The 24,356-nt window shown below is 35.4% G+C and overlaps 1 protein-coding gene across 1 annotated transcript in view; it reads right to left on the bottom strand.

The window, feature by feature from the left end:
- The window catches only part of COL19A1 (collagen type XIX alpha 1 chain), a 219,644-nt gene that overhangs the window by 129,530 nt on the left and 65,758 nt on the right, over positions 1–24,356 (bottom strand). Inside the window, exons 8-10 of the mRNA XM_088137595.1 lie at positions 11,311–11,364; positions 7,521–7,565; positions 2,649–2,693 (exon numbers count right to left, since the gene is read on the bottom strand). Of these exons, the coding sequence (XP_087993721.1) occupies positions 2,649–2,693; positions 7,521–7,565; positions 11,311–11,364 (144 nt within the window). The remainder of the gene's footprint in view (positions 1–2,648; positions 2,694–7,520; positions 7,566–11,310; positions 11,365–24,356) is intronic.

The raw sequence follows: 24,356 nt of genomic DNA, 5'->3' as shown, positions 1-24,356 counted from the left end.
AAAATCCAGCCCTCAACCTGATTGAAATGCTGTGGTGGGACCTCAAGAGAGCTGTGCATAAACAAATGCCCGCAAACCTCAATGAACTGAAGCAATGTTGTAAAGAAGAGTGGGCCAAAATTCTTCCACAACGATGTGAGAGACTGATAGTCATACAGAAAATGATTACTTCAAGTTATTGCTGCTAAAGGTGGTTCTACAAGCTATTGAATCATAAGGTGCATTTAGTTTTTCACACGTGTTTTCTCCATTTTGGCTTTATTTTTGTAAAATAAATGATGACATGGTGGAATATGTCATGTGTTGCTGTTCATCTGAGGTTGTATTTACCTACTTTTGAGAACTGCTAAGGACCAGATGATTTTTATTATGTCCTGATACGTAAAACCATAGAACTCAAAGAGGGTGTACTTTCTTTTTCACACAACTGTATAGCCATCCTCTCCTTGTTCATTTTTGTTGCCTTGCCACAAAGAAACAACAGTAGCCTGAATGCAAGCTCTATTTGTCCTTTCAATTATTCATCTCACTTCTTTAGAGGAACCACTTACTTGTATATTTTCTAGGTGACATCAGTTAGGGGATGAGTGTGATTTGAGACTTAATCAATATTCAGTTAACAGATAGGAAAGTTTGGCATGGATAGTCATATTATACTGGTCAAAACAAAATCTTGTCCAGTGAATTCTACTGAATAACATGCAAGCTTAAAACTGATGCTATAAAGCATTAGCCAATTTCATATACTGAGTCCAGTAAGATAAAACATTAACAAAAGTACATTTTCATATTCATTTAATTTCTTTACTCTAAAAATGCATGAAAATATATCAGCTCCAGCCAATCTGTAACAGTAATATGCCATACGAAGTTCAGTTCAGTTTCTGTCTGTCAATTCCTAACAATTCTATTCTTATAGTTAAGATAGTTTCTTCCCAGTTCTGCAACAGTTTGCAATAATAAAAAAAGAAAAACTGCATGTAAAGAAGTCAGTGAAATTTTGGCTGCATTAAATGTCTTAGTATTCCCAGTTTAAAAGCATTTCCCCCCAACGTGATGTGTTATGTATTATATTCTAATTAATTACGTGATCTTGTACACATTTCATCTATGTGTACGCTTACAAGGACAGCTTAATTATATGACCAGTGTGTCAGCAGATATAGCTCAACCTTCTACAACCTGGAGGTCTCCAGATGCATGGGATCAGCAACTTCATATGGTTGGACTGGCTGTGAATTCTAGGAGTAGCAATCCTAACATCTGCAGTTTGGGAAAGTTGGTCCTTCATAATGTAATTGACTCAACAGGCTGATAAATCTGGTTTGGATTATGTTTCTGTAGTGTGGAATCGACTTAATTTAACAATAACAGTTAAAGGATGAGACATTAAACATAAATCTTGGTCCAGCTTTGTTTTTTTATACTTGTGGTTGTGCAATTATTAAGTGTTGTGCAATTACTGAAAAGACAGGATGGTTAGTAATTAACGTGTCAGAAGAGGATTGGGGCAGTTTGGGTTCAGTCTTTACTTAGCCATGAAGCTGATATACAGCACAGTGCAGACATTTTTCTTCTACATAATTGACTTGGTAGGCCTTTTCTGAAGGTGAAATGGGGTGGGGATAGGGCAAGGACAGGTATACCGTCATAGTTCCTTGAAGCACAGAAAAATGTTAAAAAATGTTTTCAAAAAAACAGGGATGGTCTCAAAATAAAATTAAAAATGGAGACTGAAACCCTAGAGGCTTAGAATGTATGTGTGGGAATATGCAATAAATAAGATAAATAAATATATGAATAAATAAATGGAATGGAGGAAAAAGTAGAATAAAAACCTAAATAAACAATTTTAGAGAGGTTAAATATAACTGCTTATATTATATTTTATAACTGCTTATAAGTGCTGTGAAGAATATCGGAAACTACTTCTTTATTTCTCTATATCTTTCTTTATATCTTGCTCTTTTTTTCTATTTTCTTCTATTTTCTTTTAAGCATTTCCCCCCTAACGTGATGTGTTATGTATTATATTCTAATTAATTACGTGATCTTGTACACATTTCATCTATGTGTACGCTTACAAGGACGCTTTTCTTAATGTACTTTTAGCTTTTTCTGTTTTTTTTCACTTTTTCTGTTCTAAATTAGAGAACTAGTGCAGTTCTTATTATTGTTCTTAAAACTTTTAATAAAAATTATACACACACATACATACAGACACACACATCCTAAATAAACAATTGCCTATATCTTTAAAATAAAGCCTGTTCTCTGAAAGCTGGCCTTAAACAGCAAAAAAACAAACAAAAAAAACCCAGACTGGTCTAAAAAGAGCTACTTGGCTAGTTGGTATATATCTAATTACCACTAGAAAACTCATAACATATGACTTTTTTTTTGTTAATCTTAAAATGAAATATGATCGGTGCCCACAATCCAATGAAAACATCAATTATCACATTTTTAAGCAGCCTTCTTATTATACACCATATGCCTTGTAATTAACAACAGTGTCATTCACTCACACAGGACAGGGATTTGTATACAAAATAACAAGAGATGGATATCAAATAAAGTGGGAAATTATTACATCAATATTTAGTTATACCAAGCAAAATCAATTTGCAAAATTCAGTATAATTTACCTTTTCTCCCACTTCACCTTTGTCCCCTGTCAAGCCATGTTCACCCTACATTTGAGAGAAATGTAAAAATAATTTTGGTTTTATGTTGCTATGTTTAAGTGAAAATCCTGCTCAAAGATTATTTTTAAAGAATGACAAAATATACTTTTAATTCACAAGAAAATAGATCTACTTCCACTCTTTTTTATCATCTTCATCTGGAAAAAATGCTAAGGTTCTACACTTTTTGCATCATTAAAACAGAACACTTCAAAACATAACCATTGGACTGCCTCTGTGAAACATGAAACTTTGAACAGGAAAAAAAATCTGCAATTTTACAAAAAATACCCACTACATATCTGACAAAAGAAAGTTTTATCTGAATAGATTGAACTGTGCTTAGTATTTTTCAAAATGGAATAAGAACTGTGCATCTTCACAATTTCTTGTAAGATTATATTTTGACAGAAAGACTTTACCAACATATGTTTTACTGAAGTACCTGTTAGTGCTAATAATCTTTAGGAGTTCACTATTGCACTGAACATATTCCTTCTGTCTTATCAAAACAGGCACACAAATGCCAAGCATAAAAACAGCCTGATTTAATAGCTAAGGTCACTGTTGTGGTATTCATACTGACAACACCATTGCAGTAGATAAACACTGAATGCCATTTCTATTGGTGTACTTTTTGTAAGTAATAGAATAGCCTGGATGTAGGATTTCTATTGACTTTGTCCTTGAAATTTGGTAAAGAATGTACCCAAGTTCTGTTTCTGTAAAAAGCATTCATTATTTTAGATAAAATAACTGCTTATATAAGCAATAAGGGCTTACAAAATGAAAGCTGTAGCTTTCTGATAAAAGTTGAATGCTTCTTAAAAATTTAGTAAGCATTCAATAAAAATGCCTACATATAGTGTAGAGTTTCTTTGAATATGCATAAATAAAACTATTAACCCTCTGAAAACACATACATGTTGCTTTTTAGATCAGTCTTCCACAGCTGGAAGCCATGTTGGATTTTAAGTTCCCCAATTTCTAGAAAGAGCGATGGCCATATCTGAATTATGGGAGCCAAAGCTCAATATACTGGAAGGTATCAACTTGCAAAGAGAGATGGTTTTATTGCTAGCAAATAATATGTATTATGGAGTTCTTTTTATATTCTTCCTTTTAATAGATTTACTATAGTAAAAATAAATACTGGTGTACAGTGGGAAAACAAGGAAGGGTTCCAAATGTAAGTTTATTTTATTGGGCACTTAAAGTCTGGGAACAAGGCACAGGAATGACCAAAACTGGAAACACACCCTCTAAACTGAAAGAACCTCCATGCTACAGTCCAATAGCATTCCACTGTTGTCCTCCTCAACTAAATTTTTAGCAGAAAAAGAAAGAAGAGGAGTTAATGGAAAAACAGACAAGGATTCTCAGTGGAAGATGGCAGAACTTATGTCCTCTGTAAAATTCTGTGAATGAGGCAGGGAGATTCCACAATAAAAATCTCAGCTGGAAGGCTACACTGTCTTACTGATGTTATCACAACAGACAGAAACCTATCTTTCTCTGGGATCTTAAGATGAACATTTTAGCCTGAATGTATAGAAACTCAAATAATGAACTAGAAGGGCAGGAAAAATGGTGAGTGGTATCAAGTAATGTCCATCTGCAGAGTACAACTTCTGCAAACAACAAAAAGGAAAGTTAACTCCCACTGATATTTGGAATACTGTAACTTATTGATTAATATAAATAATTGCACAATAACTATGAACTTCTACTTGACAAAATGGCAACATTAATATGCTCTTCTACTTGTGCAACTGCATTTAAAAGTTTTGTGTCAAACAACACCATATTTTCTATAGAATATGCATTTGGATTACTTATGGGCTTATTTACCTACTTATGATAACTTAACTTTTCCATCAAGGAGTTAAGGATGATATACAGGAAGTCATCTTATTTTACTGTTACAATAAGCTTTTGAATTAGGCTGAAACACAGGGATTTGGTAAGAAAACTGAATAGGTTTAATGGCCAATTTTCATTTCTGCTTATATAGAAAGTACTCTAGTCTTCTATACAGTACATAAAAACATGAAGGAAAAGGGAAGAGAGAAATAAGAAATGTCAGAACAGAATCATTTTCAAAGGCTATACATTGTCTCCACAGGAAAACCTCCCAGTCCTGATGGCTATCCCACTGAGTAATATTAACACAGACTGCTTCTTTTGCTCCTATATTATAGCAGGTGATGCTGTTTTGAATAAAGTTTTTCCAAATCTCTTTAATAAAACTGTGATACTGAAGATGGTAAAGATTCTGTTCATTGTGCATAAATCAGCTATTGCCTGATTTCTTGGTTAAACTTTGATACTAAAATTCGGACAGTGATCCTGGCATGAAGAGTACAAATAATACAATAATACAGACTACAAATATGTTCAGTTATCCATCTTTCTGTTTTCCAGCTGCTTTCACATAGGGACTTCAAGGCTTGGATAATATTAGATTACCAAATGACATTTGAGATATACATTCATAAAAACTGGAATCGGCAAAGGTGGCTGGAGGTAGAAGAGGCTTTCAACTTGATGCCGTTCAAATTTCTGTAGCATGTTTTGGTCAAATATGGATTTCCTTCTCTCTCTTTTTAATTAATGGGATTAGAATTTGGTATTCTAAAACTTCAGCCAGAGTTATTACAAAAAGAAGATCAGGAGGTCTTGTGGAACTCATCAAAGATGCCCTTTATCTCATCTTATATTTAATTTGAAGTGAGCCTTTAGTTTATCTTAGCAGGCAGGCAGAGTAGATTTTGAGCATAAAACTAGTGGGAATTGAATGCATTTTTATTACATAGCAATGTTGTTATACCATTAAACAAATATATCACTCCTTCTCTCATATCAAAATAAATCAAGTGATGACGGTAGATTGTGCACCATCACTTGCATGGTTATTGGAAAGAAACTCTGTCCAGAATGTTGACTTGAACAAGCATTTATGGAACAGGACACCAGTCAATTTTATTCTCTGTTCAATATTAGATACATTTGAAGCAGTTGGATCTGGCTAGCCACACCTCTGGCCTATGACCAGCAAAAATATAACTATAAAAATTCTCCTGCTATCTACTTGCAATGCACCCCAAATTTGTGAAGCTGGAACTTGTTCTGCACCTCATTTATGGATATAGATTTGAATGCTTTCTCCAAAATCTGGCATCACAGCAAAACTGAGGACACAGGCTTCAGTTTTGCCCAGGACCTAAAGTGCAAGAAGAGAAGTTCTGGATATCAGAGAACGCTTATTATGTTGAATGTATTTGTCCCTCCTCAAGTCCTGTTATGTTGCCCAGCTGTGGTAGAGGTGGGGTGGTCCTGGGAAGGATGTATGAAGAATACTGGCAGTGGCATACACTCCCAGCAGAGTTGCCCAATGCATGAAGGTCATCCAAATTGCTCAACTAAACCAAGCATACACTTATATCAGGTAGTAGTGATGCTGCAGGTAGATGATCACTTTAGTGACCAAAAAAAAAAAAAAAGATGCAAAAGCATCATTTCATACTGCACAGGAGACAGCATAGGTAAATCACTCCTGTATTTAAGTAAGAAAAGCACATGGATGGACAAGATAGCAATTTATGATGTAATACTGAATGATGGGCCCCTCAGGTTGAATAGGACTCAACATGCTATTGAGGAAGAGCTTTGGAACCTTTTAGAGTACTAATGGTGTTTATGATAAACTATCTTAAAGCCTTTAGGACATGGCTGATATTGCCATGTAAGAACAGAAAATCCAAAGCTGCAAAAGCAGAATTATGGTGGGAATCATTTAATGTGACAGTTACCCAAGTTTATGCTCCAACCACTGATGCAGAAGAAGTGGAGTGACAGGTTTTATGGTCAAGTTCAATCTGTAATCAACAGAATATGAAAACAAGATGTACTGCTTGTGGTTGGAGAATGGAATGCTAAAGTTGGAAATGGTATCAAGGAAAACATAATTGGATTATAGAGCAGCAACAAAAGCAATTCAAATGCTGCGATATTCAAATGCTGCGATGTGTACCTTTGCATAGCTACAAAGTTCAGAATCATGCTGGCAGAGGTTTCCTCTGTGACACTCTACAGAAGCGAAAGCTGGATTTGACAAAGCAAGATGGAAATAATATTGAGGCTTTTGAACTTTGGCATTGGAAAAGATACCTGAGAATATGATGGATAACCAAGAAAAGAAACAAATAGATCATAGAACAAATCAACCCAGAGTTCTCACTTGAGTCACTTGAGGCACAAATGTTTTTCTCCTGCAATCTTGCTTTTATTTATTTTCTAAGTGTTTTTGTGATTGTGACATTGTTTTAATTGTTGGTTGTATGCCACGCAGATTCACATTCAGTGAGGTGGGCAGCTATCTAAATTTGATGAATGAATGAATGAATGAATGAATGAACGAACAAGCTCAGATTATCATATTTTGGACACATTATGTGAAGACCCAGTTCTCTTGAGAATTTATAATGCTGGGAAAGGTAGATGGAAAGAGAAAAATATGGCAACCTGAAGCAAGGGGAATGGATCTGATTTCAATGGTGATGGATGCACTGTTGAAAGGTCTGAAAGGCCAAGTTAGGAACAGATCATCCTAAGGAAGGTCTATCTATGGGGTTGCTATAAGTTGACACCAGCTTGAGGGTACACAATCATCATAATCATGAATGTATTTGTATTTTCTTGTTAATTTACTTGGTATTAGACAATTAAATAAATAGTAAATATTTCCTGTACAAAAACTTGTGCTAAAAAGGGAAGAGGACTGCTATTCTGACAGCCAAATGCAGACCACGGACCCAAAGATTATATATGTACCTTTTCACCAGAAGTACCAGGAACACCAACCAGGCCATCTTCTCCCTAAAAGAAATCATGAACTGTATCAACTGTTATTCATTGGTCATTCAAAAAAGCATTGCATTATGAAGAAATAACAATAATTGTCACCAACCACAAAATGTTATCATCTCTTGTTTATTTCGACAGGACAGTTAATATATATATTATACTAAGAAAACTGTCATGCTAACTAAGGTTAAAATGATCTTCTTTGCTAAAAATATTTATTTAAAATATTTTATCTATTTATAACAGAATCTGACCTGCTTTTCAAGAGAAGTAATCCTGAATAAGAGCCTATTTGACTGATAACTAATACATAATACATAATGTGGCATCTATAGGGTACAGTATTTAGACTACTCAACTTGCTTTTCAGAACATTTAATAATATTTGTTCACTGAGTGAATCACATGTGCAGATGTTGAAAATGTAGTACAGGCCTCATTTATGGGATTTTACAGGTGCCCTGATGAGGATTTTAATTCTCTCAATTTAATTTAATTTAATTTAATTTAATTTAATTTAATTTAATTTAATTTAATTTAATGTTTTTCCACTGCTTATACTGTCATCTTTCTTACCACGGTAAATCTATTATGGAAAATGAGATAGAATAACCACACAGTAACTTTTGATTGTTAGTACTAGTCACTATTCATAACCCCCAGCTCCCCTTAACCATTGAGATTTATTTCCTTCTATGCTCTTCTTTAGGAAACAAAGACATATGGTGCATAATAGAAGTTGAAGTTCTTCCTGCAGCCTCCAACAACTTGGTACATGGTATCTCCAGGACAGAGAAGAAACTTGTACTTCTATTATTGTTGTGAGTTGTCATAAGCTTGGAGAAAAGTGCAAAAATCATAAATCATCAGTCAAAAACCTCAAATAAATGACTCAGATCTTTTGTGCACAGTGATGTTTGAAACTGTTCAGAACCACTACCTAACTTGGGGAAAGGACTTTAGATAAAAGAATGATTTAGATTTTGAAGATGAGATGAAGATGAAGATGCATTCACTGAATTCTAGGCAACTTCCATATCCTTCCATTATTAGTGCAGCTGACATCTCATCTGGGATTTAAAAAAACAAAACAAAACCCTCAACTCTGTAGCAGTGCTTAGAGCAGACTTCTGTAATCTGGGTATTCTCCAGATGTGTGGACCAACTCCTACATTTCTTAACAATGGCCCTGCTGCCTGGAGAATTCTAGGAACTGATGCCCATATATCAGAAGGTTGTGGAAGGCTGATATGAACTGCTAATATTGATTGTGAAAGGGAAAATGTTTATCAATTTAAAGTTAAAACAGTGAGCAGTTTGGGAAAAATGACCATCTTTAACAGAAATCACAAATGAATTAATTTCTCCTCTATATTATTTTTACTCATTCTAGTACTACTATTTTTCTTGAACATTAAATTACAGAAATGACTTGTATGCTTTTCTGCAATATAACTGAGGTGTGGTTATATGACACTTTTTAGAACTGGCTTGTAGTATTGTATAGTGACTGCAGTCACTGTTCACACATAAATATGCTTGTTTGCTGGTGATCTCACTTGTAAGATCAAACTGCACATTTATAATTAAAGTTTACTCCAAATCTCTTTTTAGAAGACATTTTTCCTGGTACCATCAGACCTTTCTAAAAGTGGTGAGTGAGAAAAAGAGACATATGGCCAGAGAGTTTGTTGTTTGTTATTTATTAATTTAGATTTGTAGGCCACCTAATCAGAAAACTCCAGGCAGCATACATAAACATATTTCAAAAAATATATAAAACATATAGACAAGTACAATACACTAGGTGGGGTTGGGGGTTGGGGAATACACTTAAATACCAATCATCCATCCTCTACCAGTCAGGATCACAAATCACTTGGCTTCTGGCCTGTTTGAAAAGCCAGTTTTTTAGAACTTGTCTAAAGAATGGCAAGATTGAAGCCAGACAAACCCAAGGGCTTAGGACTTAATTCCCCCCACACCAACTGTACCTGGAGAAAGAACAGCCACTCTAAAACACTACCCTCCCCCAAAAAACTGTAGTCAGTCCAAAAGGGTATCTTGATGGAGAAGATTAAAAGTCAAGAGACCAAAGAGAATGAGAAGAGTTGCACCACCCCTATTTGGTCCTGCCTGAGGTCATCCACAAATACAATCAATGTGGTTTGGTGCTATTTTCTGGTCTGACTGAAGAGAATCAAAACAATCCATTTCCTCCAGAGCCCTCTGGAGCTGCAGCCCAACTACCTTTACTACCATCTTCCCCAAAAATTGAAGTTTGGAAACTAGACAAAAATTGTGCACCATGCCACTTTCAAGAAGAGACAACCCTATCCCTCAAGGATCAATCACATCATTTCCTTTATCTTAGCATGATGCAGTGAAGACAACTAGGTGGAAAAGGCAAAGTAATAGTAACAGTGTGGTCTTTTGTCTTTTTTAATGGTAGTATGAATTCAGAAAGTGAGTAGGCAGCTGTAGATAAGTTCTGATTGTGGGATTTTGCTTTGGAAAGTTATTTCATACATTAGAAACAATAAAAATGCATGATAAATAGATATGCACACTTTAGAAAGTGATACACATCATACGAGTAAAACAGATGACATCCATTTTTATTCATCTGAACACCTGTCTTCTCAAAATAGTGATAACCAAATCAGCCATCTAATTATTGTTTTAGCTTGACATTTTAACTACCTCCAGCTACCAAATGTCAGAACATTGAAAAGGATCATGACAAATTTCAGGATCAGGTGAGTCTGTTAATGTTCATTTATGGCAGAATGAGATTCATAGGTTTGGATAGTAAATTTTCTGTTCCTACTTTTCTGCATACTTAATTTGACTAATCATTATACTCGGTATACTCTGGTATACCAGTTATTTACACACAGCATGTTTTATGTCATTCCTTTCTTCCAATCCCTGATTTAATTCTGCATGTATTCCATTTGAGGGTAATGCACCCTGCCTTTCATTTATTATGAAACAGAAAAGGTCCGCAATGTTAGGCAGAACAGAAAATCTCCAATTTGAAGGCAACCTTGAGACATAAACAGCTGCTTTAGGATACTGAAAGAATGGACCAGCTGAGTGTCCCCATGTAGATATAAAAGTAAGCAATATAAGTCCTGATCGATAATAATATTGCCCCAGTGATACTTGTTGAGATTTCATTACTATTTCACATAATTTAAATGATACTGTGCCTTTCTTTTAAATGACAAGATTATAATTTACAACTAAAGCTAAGTTTTTCTAAACTATGAATGACTTTGTGAAGTTACAAAATGAAGTATGCAATCCTATGCAGTCTTCCAGGAAGTAAACCCCATTAAAATTCTGAGCAGGCATGTTTTTATATATATGCATGCATGCATGCATGTGTGTATGTGTGTGTGTGTGACACACACACACACACACACACACACACACTTATTCATTCTCAATGGGTATTAAAATTGTTTTCCAATAATGGAAATTATATAATATAAATTATATAATTTATACTATTCAAATACTGTATTAAACATAAGCTACATTAACATCTGCCCCTCTTCCCTTGTCCAGCCTCTTTTTAAAAACCTCCAGAGATGCAGAGCCTGTAACCTTCACAGGTAGATTGTTCCAAAATTGTACAAATATTCCTTACATTTAAATAAAATTTAGGTAGGTGCAACTTATATCCATTACTTTTGGTCCTAATGCCCCTGGAAATGGTCCATGAGGTCACCTAAGGCATGAATCTTACCTTTGTTCCAGGCAAACCAGGGATACCATTTTCTCCTTTAGCTCCTTCTTCACCCTATAGAAATTAATTATATATAGGTAAGTCCTGTTGCCCAAGTTGTAAAATATTTAATAAACAATTTAAGCCTCCAGATGTGTAATTCTGCTTGATCCTGAACTTTTATTGAGTAGCACAATAATCCTACAAGGACAAGAACAATGAATAATCTGTAAATACAGTTTTGCATAGTTCTTGAAAAGTGAAATAAAGCTGAGAATATAGATAAGCTTTTCTACATTTTTCTAAATGATATTTTCTAAAGTCATATTTAGTATATGATATAAAGTATGTGTTCCTTTGGTACATTAGTGTTAAGGACATTTGATGATGGAAAAAAGCAACTTTCTTCCTGTTCATTTTGATTGACAAAGTGCAAGAGTTTAATACTTACATTCTCTGCAGAACACTCTTCTATGCTGAATGCAAGGGGTCATTATTACTCTATCATTAAGCATTTAATGCTGACTTAAAAAAAAACTTTAAAAACTTTTTAAAATACTGCAAAAAACATACCACTCTTATCCCAATTTTTTTTATCAAACCTAATCATACTTAAACTATATGTGCCTGCCCAATGCTGTTTTTGCCATAGATATTTTGTGTACGACAAAGCTTTCAGATTAAAATACTGTAAAACAAAATTCAAATGGTAGCCTTCTAGCATTTGTAAAGATTAGATACTCATACATATGTAAGTAAAAAAGCTCCATTCACATTTATAGACCGAAGATATAAGGATCGTTACGCTAATGAACTAATAATATTATCTGCTTTAGTTGATGAAGCGCTGAAGATCAGAAATTAAAGGAAAGCAATATTTTAGTGCACAAGAATAAGCTGGCTACGTATGCTTGCCCTTTATCACATCAATGAATATGTTCTATTAGCACTGTGAAAGTAACAATTCTGTGGGCACTTCTTGCATGAGCTGTAATTATATCTCTTGCTTTTACTGATTGCCTCTGATGTTCATATGCTATGATTCTAAGAAATATACTAATCCTGGGAGCTGCACTTTGCCTTGATGCTTTGCCGGGGGACAAGAGGAAAGATGATTAGTGAGCTCACTGCATCAATACAAGTGCAAGCCAGATTGGGAGCCTTTTTTGCATTGATGGCATTAAAGGATAATATGGGTGTTTTAAGAAGGCCTCACTTCCCCCAATGCAAAAATGTCCACAGATGTCAGACCATCCAATTGGGGTATGTGTATCTGGGCAGCAAATGGGGTGCTGGGTATGGGTTGCCCTCCCTGGAACTAATGACTTCTCAATTTCAAAGTAGAATTTCAAGAGGCTAAATTCCAGTTTGAGTGTTGGGAAAAAAAAAAAAGTAGGCAGACTACTTTTGATTTTGATTCCTGTTTCAGCATTCTGCCACATATTAGGGATAAATGAATGTTTGGGCCCCAGGTATCATATGTGATATTTATCTGGTAGTGTTGCAAATGTTCGTGCGTAAGCACATACATCATCCTGCCTCCAGCAATTCTGATGTAGCTGAGATTCTGAAGGAAGGAAAGGTTAAAGGGCATTTTAAAGGTTAACTTTAAAGGTTAAAGGGCATTTCCACTCCCTCCTTACTTGCATGGTCCTTCTGTAATTGCCCTGATTTTGTGGAAGTTTGTGCAAACTCATAGATTCTGCTCAGTGGAAAAGCCCGAAAATCCAATGCACTAGCATCTGTTTAGGTAGGTATCAATTGCTATAAGACATTTCAGGCAGAGGTTGACTTCCTGATAATCTTATTCCTTACAATGTCCAGTGTTCTTCAACAGAGAAGCCAGAACTGCCTCTGGAGTTCTGGAGAAAACTGATGATCCAGTAAGGATGTGTTTTTCTATTTGATTGTCAGCTAGCAACCAAGAAACAAAGGTGAACTATTAGGAAGGGCAACTTTTCAGGATTTTCCAGGAGCCTTCAGTCTCTCCTGACTGGCCCTTTGCTTTTCCATGAAAGGTAGGGTTCATCAGAAGATGGTTTTCAGCTGAGAACTTTATGGACCAGTTCTGCCTCACAAACCAAAGACTCTATGGTGCTATGCTATACCTTCCTATATTGTATCCATATTTTTCTATCTATGATTTAGCCTATTTTCAAAATTCTAAGCTGTAGTTCTTTACTAATTATTTGTAATTAGTGAATGCATCCTACAATTGGGCCATTTGGAAATCCAAAAATGAATAAAAATAGTGACTATTAGGTGAATATATGCTTAGAAAAAGGCATGTTTGTTTCAAATATGTGATTTAAGCATAGTATAGGTGGAAAAGAAATGAGCATATCAGGAAAAATGTAGAAGTTTAATGCAGTGGGAAAATAGTAGTTAAGATGTAGGAAAAAATGAAGAAATAGAGTTAAGAAAATGGGTGCTGAATAAATGTAGATTGAATACAAATGTGAGTGGCCAGAATGAAAGAACCACATTAAGATGGTTTGGCCACATAGAGAGATCAAATGAATTGCAAAGAAAGGAGGAATGGATCAAAAGAAGAGGAAGATTGAGGTAATGGTGTACACTAATTTTAAGTATGTATTCTTTTCTTTTTCTTATTCATTTAATTTCTTTGGCTATTTCTTACTTCCTTTCTATTCTACATAATGTTTCCTATCCCAGAAAGAATAGTGTAAAGGTATGTTTGCGCGTATAATTAATTACTACAATCCAGCTTCATAAACTTTTGGGTATATACTGACTGTACTTGCATGAAATATTAAACTCAATTATTTTTTTTACCTAGAGCTGGTACAAACCAAATTCTTACATCAAATTAAGTTAAAGCATAGCATCTAATGCTCACCAATTTTTCACAAGGGTTCTGAAAGCATTCAAATGTGTGTATATCAAAATGGACACAGCATTAATCAAAGGTACTCCATATGTGTTGGCTCCAATCCCAATTGGGTCACTGCAACTTTTATAGAATTTTTTAAAACATTGCAGTAAAAATTAAGGAGATGTGGTATTGTAGCCATGATGACTGTTTTATCATCCAAGTCTTGACTTGTTGGGTAGCAAATAACCAGATAAGTATGTTACCTGTTGTTTATCCCAGACTTAGCTCAACATTTTATACAAATACATTCACTAATGTGTTTCCATTAACAATATGATTAATTGCAGTTTGTCCAGATTCAACAAATGCAGCAAGTGCCGTTAATCATAAATGAAAACAATTATTTTCTGTGACATTGAGATGGAAGAAGGAAGAAGCACATAGCCACAATAGTAGGTTTGGTCTGTTTTTATCATGCTAAACTTTAATTTAGCTTTGCATTCAAACCAACCAAATGAATCAAACATTTCCCCAGAAACTTCAGAAAAGGCAGGTATTTTTTTAGATTTGATAACTATGTCATCCCATAAATACCTGTAGGTCAAATCTAACCCTAACATTTTATAATTCATTGAAAACCAATGTAGCAGACCTGAAGTTTTTCAGTTAATAATTCTTATTCTGCCATGTGTTTCTATAAGAAAAAAAGCTATTCTTTTAGCATCCACATTAACAGGGAAAGGGAAACTTGAAACATTAGATATATCACATTTTTTTACTACCATTAGCAATAACTATCATGAGTATAAAAGCAGAATCTGTAACAAAATCTGAGATAAACAACTTCCTACAACATTTGGAGGTTGGGGCTTATTTCAGTCCTTACTATTCCTAAAAGCATGAGTAGGCTATAACTGTAGAAAGTAAATAGCCATGAGGCAAAGTTCATATTATTTTTTTAAAGGCATTTCTGCAAGTCACGATGTCTTTTATATGCATTAAATTGCTTCCAAAGGCAACATCCTGCAGCTTTTATACCTGCCTTCCTAAATCACAGTTTTCATTCACAGAAATTCAAAGACTTGCACCTGTAAAATCCAGCTGGCAGCACTTACTTGATGGCATGTGAGCAGGGGGTTGAGCAAATCAAGTCACACATGCTGCATTCGCTCCAGAAATTCAAATCCAGTGAATCAAAGTAATGATGTTTAGTACTTCCCATTGAATGGTTTAAATGTAAGTATGTTAAGTTGGCTCAGTCTCATCAGCAGGATGACATTTAAACTATGCTATTAGCAAGCACTACAGTATTTAAGAAAGTAAAAGGGTAACATGGCGAGAAATGACTTGTGTCAGCTTCTGTGGCTATCCACAGAATCAGTCTTATATCCTATTTTACTTCCTGTGTTGCTTCCCGATATTTTAGCCCTGCTACAAACCATTTTGCTATCAGTAGCGGTATATCCGGGCATCCTCTGAATTCATGCAACTTTCTGTCTCAGACATTTTAAAAACTCACATTTTTAAAAATAAGGATGTTTATCATAGTAACCAAAATGGTGCTAAATATGCACTCAGTTGCTTCATAACTACCATAAATAAACTTTGCTCTTTAAACTGCTAGTAAATAAAGGAAAAACCAATTATGAAACAATTATTTATATCTTGCAGTTGTGGTTTTGATACTTAAAAGGTCAAATTAAACAAGATATGCAGTTCACCAGTACCTGATCTATGCTGGGATACCAACATTGGCAAAAGGTAGTTTTATGCCACATTGGTTATTTTCATTACGAGAATTTACTTTCATCTCCATCCTTTTTAGCCTATTATGGTTGGTTGCACAGACAGCCAGATGTTTAGACTGGATTTTGCATTTTTATCCACCATATACATGATGATGATGGCTTCCATAAATCACATTGCAAAGTACAGTAGTTTGCTAGCCTTTAAAAATTGTAAAGAACAGCTCTGAATCAAGTGTTAGGCTTTATGCTATACAGTATACCAATTGCAGCCTGCAGTCCGCTCAGTTTCTAAATTAAATAACAAGTATCTAGCAATGATAAAACCTGAGTTATGCAATAAAAAGTTCACACATTATTTACTCTATTTTCTGGAAAACAAGATTGCTGGCACTTTTCAGTCTGCTAATGATTGAAACTATCAAATTATTTTACATGCTGAGGCTAACAGGGAACACTAAAGTATTAAGGACATCTCAGGTGAGTTAAATGTAAGCAAGGGTAAAGTGATGTCCTTTGGGTTATGGGATGTATGTATGTATATCTATATAGATATTCATGTATATGTTGATTCAATCTGAGTGGGCAGTGACTATCCAAGAATCTTGGGATAGTGGTAGGTAACTTAGTGAAAAGACTGAGATGATATGCAAGCATTATAAAAAAGGCAAATGGTATGTTCAGGATCATTAATAAAGAAAATAAACAGTCTGCCCATGGCTGCCCATCTCAAATTCATGATTCTGAGCAGTTAACAGGAGTTAAAAACACCATATAAAAACCCATGACAACAAAAAATAATAAATAATTGTCAGCCAAGGTAAAAAGCCCAACCAACCAGCCAACCAATCAATCAACAGAACCATTGTATGGGCTCTGCAACACATCGGTAATGTGCAATTCTGGTCTCTAATACCCAGAAGAGATATTACAGGTTGGAAAACATGCCAAAAAAAAAAAAAATGACCAAAACGATAAAGGCCTAGAAAAAAATCATGTTTAAGAAAAATATGAAACTGTTTAGCTTTCAGGGCAAAAAAGGCGAATAATGGGAATATGATCAAAGTACACACGATTATTTATAATGGGGAGAAAATAGACAGAGGTATGTTTTTCTCTGCTGTCTCATAATATTAGAACTTTGGACCATATGATGAAGTGGAACAGTATGAGATTCAGGATACATCAAAAGGAAGTACTTCTTCACAAAATACATAGTTAAATTGTGGAAGCTGAAATCATAAAATGGTATCAACTTCGAAGTGTTTTTTTTAAAAAGATTATATACATTCACTGAGGGTTAGGCTAACACTGGGGGTAATAATTGTGAGTGTTCCATAATACCTTCTGCCCTCAATGTTATCAAACCAAAATAAAATACATCAGATGGTGCCAGCAATTGGAGGAGAAGACACGCTTGTCCTCACAGCTTTCAGGCTTCAAGTTAACTGCTGCAAGAATGTAATTTCATGATAAGGATTCCGAACATAGTTTGGTAAGCAGTCACCCGTAAGTTCTCTCTGTTATCAAAGAAAAGAATAACCTCTTTGGGGGTTCATAAGAAACCTGTTAGAAGCTGAAAAATCTCCACCTTAATATATTGGGGAATAAAATGGTTCTAAATTGGAAATAGTTCACTTGCTGAAATTCTATCTTACCCTATCTCTTTTATTTCAATAAATCTTGTTACAGAAGATTCTGTAATGATCCTGTTGAAATAAGATGATTCTGATTTTATGTTTTTTACTGTTTTTTTTATTATTTGAAAGCTGCCCAGGGTCATGGTGCTTAAGGTGGTTAGCTGTATAATTCTTTTAAATGAATAAAATAATTACTTTCCCCTAAGCCCAGTGCCAAGAGACTGATACTATAATAATGTTAGACTAGATCAGCTTTTGATTGGATCCAACACAGCTGTTTTGAGTTCTTACAATCCAATATCTCACCAACCATTGCTGAGTAAGCTGCTTCCATCCCTGGGATAAGTATTAATCATAGTGTTAATAATTATTCAATAAAGTAAATGGAAAAGAAATAGTTAAAAATATTAGTCTCAGCTCTTGCTACCACAAAAATATGTCAGCTAAAAATGCTATCATATTTATCATGTATTCTCTCACCTGAACCACACGAGGACCATTATGCATTACTGCATCTCTCGTACAGATAAAAGCTCTGATTCAGTAAAAGAAATATACACATATGTGTAATACTAGAAATTGAATTCAGAGACGCTATTGGTTGCTCACTGCCACCTGCAATGAGATGCTTCTCCCAAGGCAGTGGCTAATCAGTCTTTTTCCTGTACAGTCTCATGTGGAGTGATTAGTTTCTGTAGAACAATTTGGGGATGAATAAAATTGCACTAGTGGTCATCTCCCCAAGAAAATGTATCATTCTGCAATTTTAATTATAAAATCAACTCTGGGTATATTTTAAGAAATTCAGCTTATGCTTTGTGGATTGCGAAGATCCCTATTGGATGAAGCCATGGTATAAACTCACCCTGAAATGTAAAAGATAAAAAAGCTTAGGAAAATTAATTTTAGTACTTGAAGTTTAACAGAATTTTTACAAACTTTTTTTAAAAAAATGTTTATATCATTCTTTTCTAGTTTTCCTTTTCACACACACACATTTATTACAGCCCTAAGGCCAGATACAATCAAAATATACAATAACAACCATCTTACATTTATATATATCTATAAAACAAAACAATATTATTTAATCTAGTAATTAAAATAACAGTGCTAAAATATATCAAGGTAGGCTACTATGTTGTGGAATTTTAACTCTAAATAATGGTGGAGCAAATTGTACAGATGGTAGCACAGAACTGGGCAATTTGGGCAGGATATTTCCGGGTCTTTGTCCGAAAGGAGTAGCATTAGATAGAAGTCACACTCCCTGCCAGGAAATCTCTTCAATATCGGATATCTATCTATCTGTCTATCTGTCTAGAATCCTTATATAGGGAGCAATATAGTAACATATGGCTTAGTGTTTCTATTGAGCCATCTCCACATGGGCATAATTGAAGCTGCATAGGAATGCCCTTAAAGCATCCAAAAAAGGACTGCCGAGGGCAATGCGTCCATTCTAGCTAGGGTGAAAGCTTTGCGAAATTTCAGAATCATAATAGATGTTAAATAAGTTGGAATGAACCCTTGTGGTAGAAACTGACAAATATTGGGGTGCAGCACCTTACTTAAATTTGTTTGTAAATCTATATCCCAGATACGTTGTTTAAGGGCAGTTCTAGCATTATCAAATCCTAATAAGCACAGAGTTTCCACAGAGAAGCCCAGCAACTGAATTCTATCTAAGGCTTGTTTTTGCCACGATGATTTGAAATGATCCCTAAATACTAATGGGGCTAAACCTATAGGAGACAGTAATAACTTTAGCCAGAAGGTAAGAAGAAAAAAACATGCTCTGACAACCAATGAAACTATACCTAATTCTACCCTTAAGACGGCATTTTTAACACTTTTTGGTACCATCAAAATGGCTCTCATAAACTTATTTTGAATAGTTTCAATTTTATTGAGGTTTGCAAAGGAGCAAATCTGAGAGCCATAGAGGAGCTGAGGTATTACTTTAGCTTGAAATACCTTGCATGCTGCAGGGATATAATGGGCTCCTTTTGAGTGGTAGAATCTTATAATTGCTGATGAAGTGTGCTCTGCCACACTTGCTCGGTAAAGGAAATGTGCATTCCAGAATAGAGAAGCATGGAATTGCACTCCAGGGTATTTATAGGTGCGCACCTGTTCAATTGGGATCCCATATATTTGCCACTTATGGCTTTTATGATAGTATCGGGCAAAAACTAAAACTTTAGTGTTCTGATAATTTATTGAAAGTTTTTGATCTGTGCAGAAGAAAGCTAGTGCCCTAAGTGCTCTTCTCATTCCCACTTGTGTGGTAGACATAATGACTACATCATCGGCGTATAGTAGTGCTGGGATTGCACGGTCAGCCAGAATAGGTGGATGATGGGCTGCAGCAGCAAGCGCTTGAATTATTGGATTTAGATAGAGATTGAAAAGTAATGGAACTAATATGCAACCTTGTCTTACACCTCTGTAAGTTGGGACTGCTCTGGATAAGTGTCCCCAAGGGGTGCATCTAATTTTCAGGGAGATATTTGAGTAAAGGGACTTAATAAGAACCAGGAGCCTTTTATCAATCGTGGTATGTCTCAACCTATCCCACAGTCTCCCCCTTGGTATTAGATCAAAACCTGACTTAAAGTCAACAAAAGTTTCAAAAAGAGAACCACAAGGAAGAGTAGAATATTTTTCTGCTAAATGGTGAAGAACTAAGCAATGATCTAGTGTTGAATGTTCCTCTCTAAACCCAGCCTGTTCTTCAGCAATAATATTTTCATTTTGTACCCAATCCAATAACTTTAAATATAGAAATCTGGCATAGAGTTTGTTTATTGTATTTAGTAAACTAATAGGCCTATAATTTGTAGGGTCAAGTCTATTTCCTTTATTTTTGTATATCAGTACTACAATAGCCTGATTCCAATCAGCTGGAAATTGTCCTGTATTGTTAATATGTGTAAATAAGGTAGCCAAAACTGGGGCCCACCACTCTTTATTTTCCTTTATTAATTCTGGGGGGATAAAGTCACCACCAGCTGCTTTACTGGTTTTAGTTGGACAATAAGATCTTTAACCTCAGCTATGGATACCGGCGGCCAATCTGGGAGGTCATTACAAGGGGGAATCACATCTGAAATTTCAGCAGATTCCCTTTTAAAGATATTATTAAAATGATCCTCCCATTTATCTGCAGATATTTATGTAATAGAGCCAAAATGTCTATCTGTAAGAGAACTGATTTATTAGATGCCAGAACCAAGTGGAATTCTTGAGCTTTGCTGCTAAGATCAAGTTATTCCAATTCTCTCTTATAGCCTGCCGTTTCTTTGTCTTCAGAAGGTCTTTATAATTTCTTTTTTTTTTTGAGTCTTAAGTAACTTTAGAGCAACTGAAGAGTTTTCCTGGCGAAAGGAGATTATTGCATTTGAGACAGACTTTTTAGCTTTAATGCAGTCATTATCATACCAAGATTTAGATCTTTTATGTGCATAAACATACTTTGGTGTTGTACATCTTGTCAGGGGGCCCTGAATATTAACAATAATTGATTGATACAATGATATTACTTGTTCATATGAATCAGATGAACAAATTTGAGTATGTATCTGACAGAGGGGCTCTGAGGTCAGAATTCCAGTCATAATTTTAGCTAAATCTTGAGACCATTTATTTTGTACTTGTCCCTTCATTGTGATGTCAATGGGGCAGTGGGCCACTTCTAGTGGTTCAAGGTTTGTTTTAGAGTCAAAAAAGCAGATTAGTGGAAAATGGTCACTATCAGGGCGAGTTCCAATATAAAAATAAGATATATGACATACAGAGTTCCGGGAGATCATAATATAGTCCACCACACTGGCCCCATTTGGGCGCCAGAATGTAAACTCCCCTTTGAGGTCACCCCTGACAGTGCCATTTAGTATAACTAAATCTAAACTATCCAGCAATTGAGCCAAACGAAATCCTGCAACATTACATTTTTGATCTTTAGATTGTCTGGCTAGTAAATATCCCATGTCAGTTTTAGGGGGCATTTGCCAATTAAAATGAGTTTGTAAAGAGACATCAGATTGGCCCATGCGTGCATTGAAACCACCAGCTATTAATATGATGGAATCTGGATACTGACATAATAGTAAATTTATGTAAGTATCAAACTGATCCCACAGATTATTTATTTCCCTGTGCCCACGAACTGAGGGCAAATATACATTGACAAGTAATACAGAATAAACTTTAAATCTGAGTAGGAGGGTTAGAGCCATATTTGAGCAAGACTCCAGCATAAGTACTGGAGCATTGAGCTTAACAGAAATCATAGTACTCAGGCTGCCTGATGGTCCCGTTTTTGTGCTGGGAATTGCATTTAAAGTGAAGGAAAGGTATCCAGGTATTAATAGATCCTCCCTACCCCATGTTTCTTGAAACAAAAGGATATCAAAAGAAGAAGTATATTCCATAAATGAAACATCTAACATCTTTGCTTTCCAGCCTGCAACATTCCAGGAGAGGATAGAAATGCCCCCTTCTAGAGGGTAGAGTCATTTAGGGTCTGAGGGTACTATCAATTAATTAGCCGTACATACAGAATTTTCCTTCTGGAATGGGTCCAAAATTGAAGTTTCCTCTAGTGCTGCCTGGTGTAGCACCACCTGAGTTTGACAGCTTCCGGGTGGATGATTTTAGGACTTCCAGTAATAAAATCCCAATCTGAATTTTGGGAAAGAGAACTAGTAGGTTTCAAAGGATGTAATAAAAAGCTATCATGTGGAGAAGGTCTAAGATCCATAGAGCATTGTTCAGCATCTGCCTGTGATATGGGAAACACTTCCTCCTCAATAGTTAGCAAGGGCTGGTGCTCTCTAGCAGGCTCCCCATTCCTTCCATGGGGGCTGGGAGAGTTATTATTTGGGTGGCAATTTCCATCCATTTCATTGTCCATCGAGAAGTGGCAATTTGTGTCAGTATTTGAAGACACAAGATCAATAAGGGGTTCTGCTGTAGCAATGGTGAGCAGTAAAGTTTCCTTGAGATTTTCTAGCTTACGTATTATGTTATCTTGTTCCTTCCTGGGCAGACCTCCAAAAGCCTTAAAAAGATCACCTTCATCTGAGTCTGGCATATCTTCATTTTTGTGAGAGAGACTGACTCCCACTTCCTTGCTTTTTCAAGGTCGTATGTGGGAAGGAGGGCTTGATGGCCTCCGTTACAATTGTGGACTGAGTATGCAGTCGAAATGAGTTATGACCAGATAAAGAGTTAATTTTAACATCGCGAAAAACTCTGGTAGGGAAGATTTGAAATGATGCTAAATATGATCTCATCTTTAATAGCATTAATGGAATGGTAGTCGGGTTAAAGGATAGCAAAATCCGTTTTCGGTTTTGAACAGTAGGAAGTTATTCAATGGCATGTAGGGCTATCTGACTGTAGTGACAATGCAGAAGTTGACCTAAAGAAGTTTTAATTGCTCTCCTAGAGTCCCAGTGTCCAATATTGAGACTGTTTAGGGAGATACAGAGAGCAACCTGCTGTGTCTGAAGTAAGCGGTTTTGCTTATGAGGGATTTCCTCTTTTGTATCCAGAGAGGCATTGATCTGTATAGGACTACCCCTCTTTACCTTATCAGTGAGTAAGGATTTACTAGTACAATCATTTAGTTGTTGCATACTTTTGTCAGCTTTTTTAACTTTATTGTCTCGTCCTTTATCAGAGCACATGTCAGAGATGTCTTGCTTTATCGGAGTTTCTGCATTAGTTTTAATGGATGTGGCAGGTCCAGCTGCATACTTATAAACAAAAGACTCAAAGTCTTTTTTCAGCAGATCTAGATAATTTTTTTGTAGTTGACAGTTGTTCAAATAACGAAATAACAGTTTGGGCTGTAAGAAGACATTGCCTTGCCATCTACTCCGTTGTATTTTCCCAGGGGAGCCTCTCCAAGTTTGGATTTTGTATCTTATTTTTAAACTTATTTTTATTTCCCTTAGCGTTATTAGGGGAACTAGCAAGTTGTATTGGAGACATACAGTCAGAGACCGAAAGGGAGTCCGGGTTTTCATTTAGCTCTTCCCTGTCAGATAATGAAAGCTCTAGTTCTGTTTGTAAGTCCCATTCAAATGATTCAAGGGATGCAAATTTGTTGGAAGAGGAGGGAAGATTTGCTTTACTTACAGTTTCATTTCGTGTGAAAAGTTCTTCTATCTTTGGTTGTTTAGCTGATTTTGAGGAGGAGAGAGAACCTGGGCTAATTCCATGTCTCTTCTTCCTTTTTCCCATGTTAGGCAGTCAGCTCAGACACTTTTACTCCACAATCGTTGTAGAAAATTGTAAATATATTTAAAATAATCTAATAATAAAAATCTAATTTAAAATCTACATTAACCTAATATTGTGTAAAACATTAACCTAAAAGTGTAAAATATACTATTTAAAATAGTGTAAAGCTAAAAGGCAGGAGCATAAAAAAACATGTGTTGCTGGGCTGGTGAGTGAAACTCCACCGTTTTCCTTTTCCAAAACTGTGATTGTGATTTCCATATGCTTTGTTCTCCATAGAGCAAAGGCAGTAAATATAGGACCTTGAACTCTTTTTTTTCTTCCTTGCAATTCTAGAGACAAACAGCCTTCTATTGCTGAATTCCAGAGAGCCTCAAGCTAGAGATTAAATATGTTGCATGGATCAGTGGGCATAGTCTATTATTCTTGATCAATCAAAAGTCATCTTAGGCAGTATGATCCCCAGTGTATGCTTTGGCATAAGTGAAAAAGGAGAAAGAGAAACTGTAATCTCAGATTGGTAACAGAATATTTCCAAATCTCTATTCCAAATACTGTTCAGTAACAGAATCCTATGTTAAGAAAATGTGT

Source organism: Python bivittatus, unplaced genomic scaffold (genome assembly GCF_059951505.1).
Source record: "Python bivittatus isolate LINGU-HERP-01145 unplaced genomic scaffold, Pbiv_v1 ctg000020_np1212, whole genome shotgun sequence".
NCBI lineage: Eukaryota > Metazoa > Chordata > Lepidosauria > Squamata > Pythonidae > Python > Python bivittatus.
The sequence above is the reverse complement of the archived record's forward strand: the minus strand, read 5'-3'. Positions and strand labels throughout refer to the sequence as shown.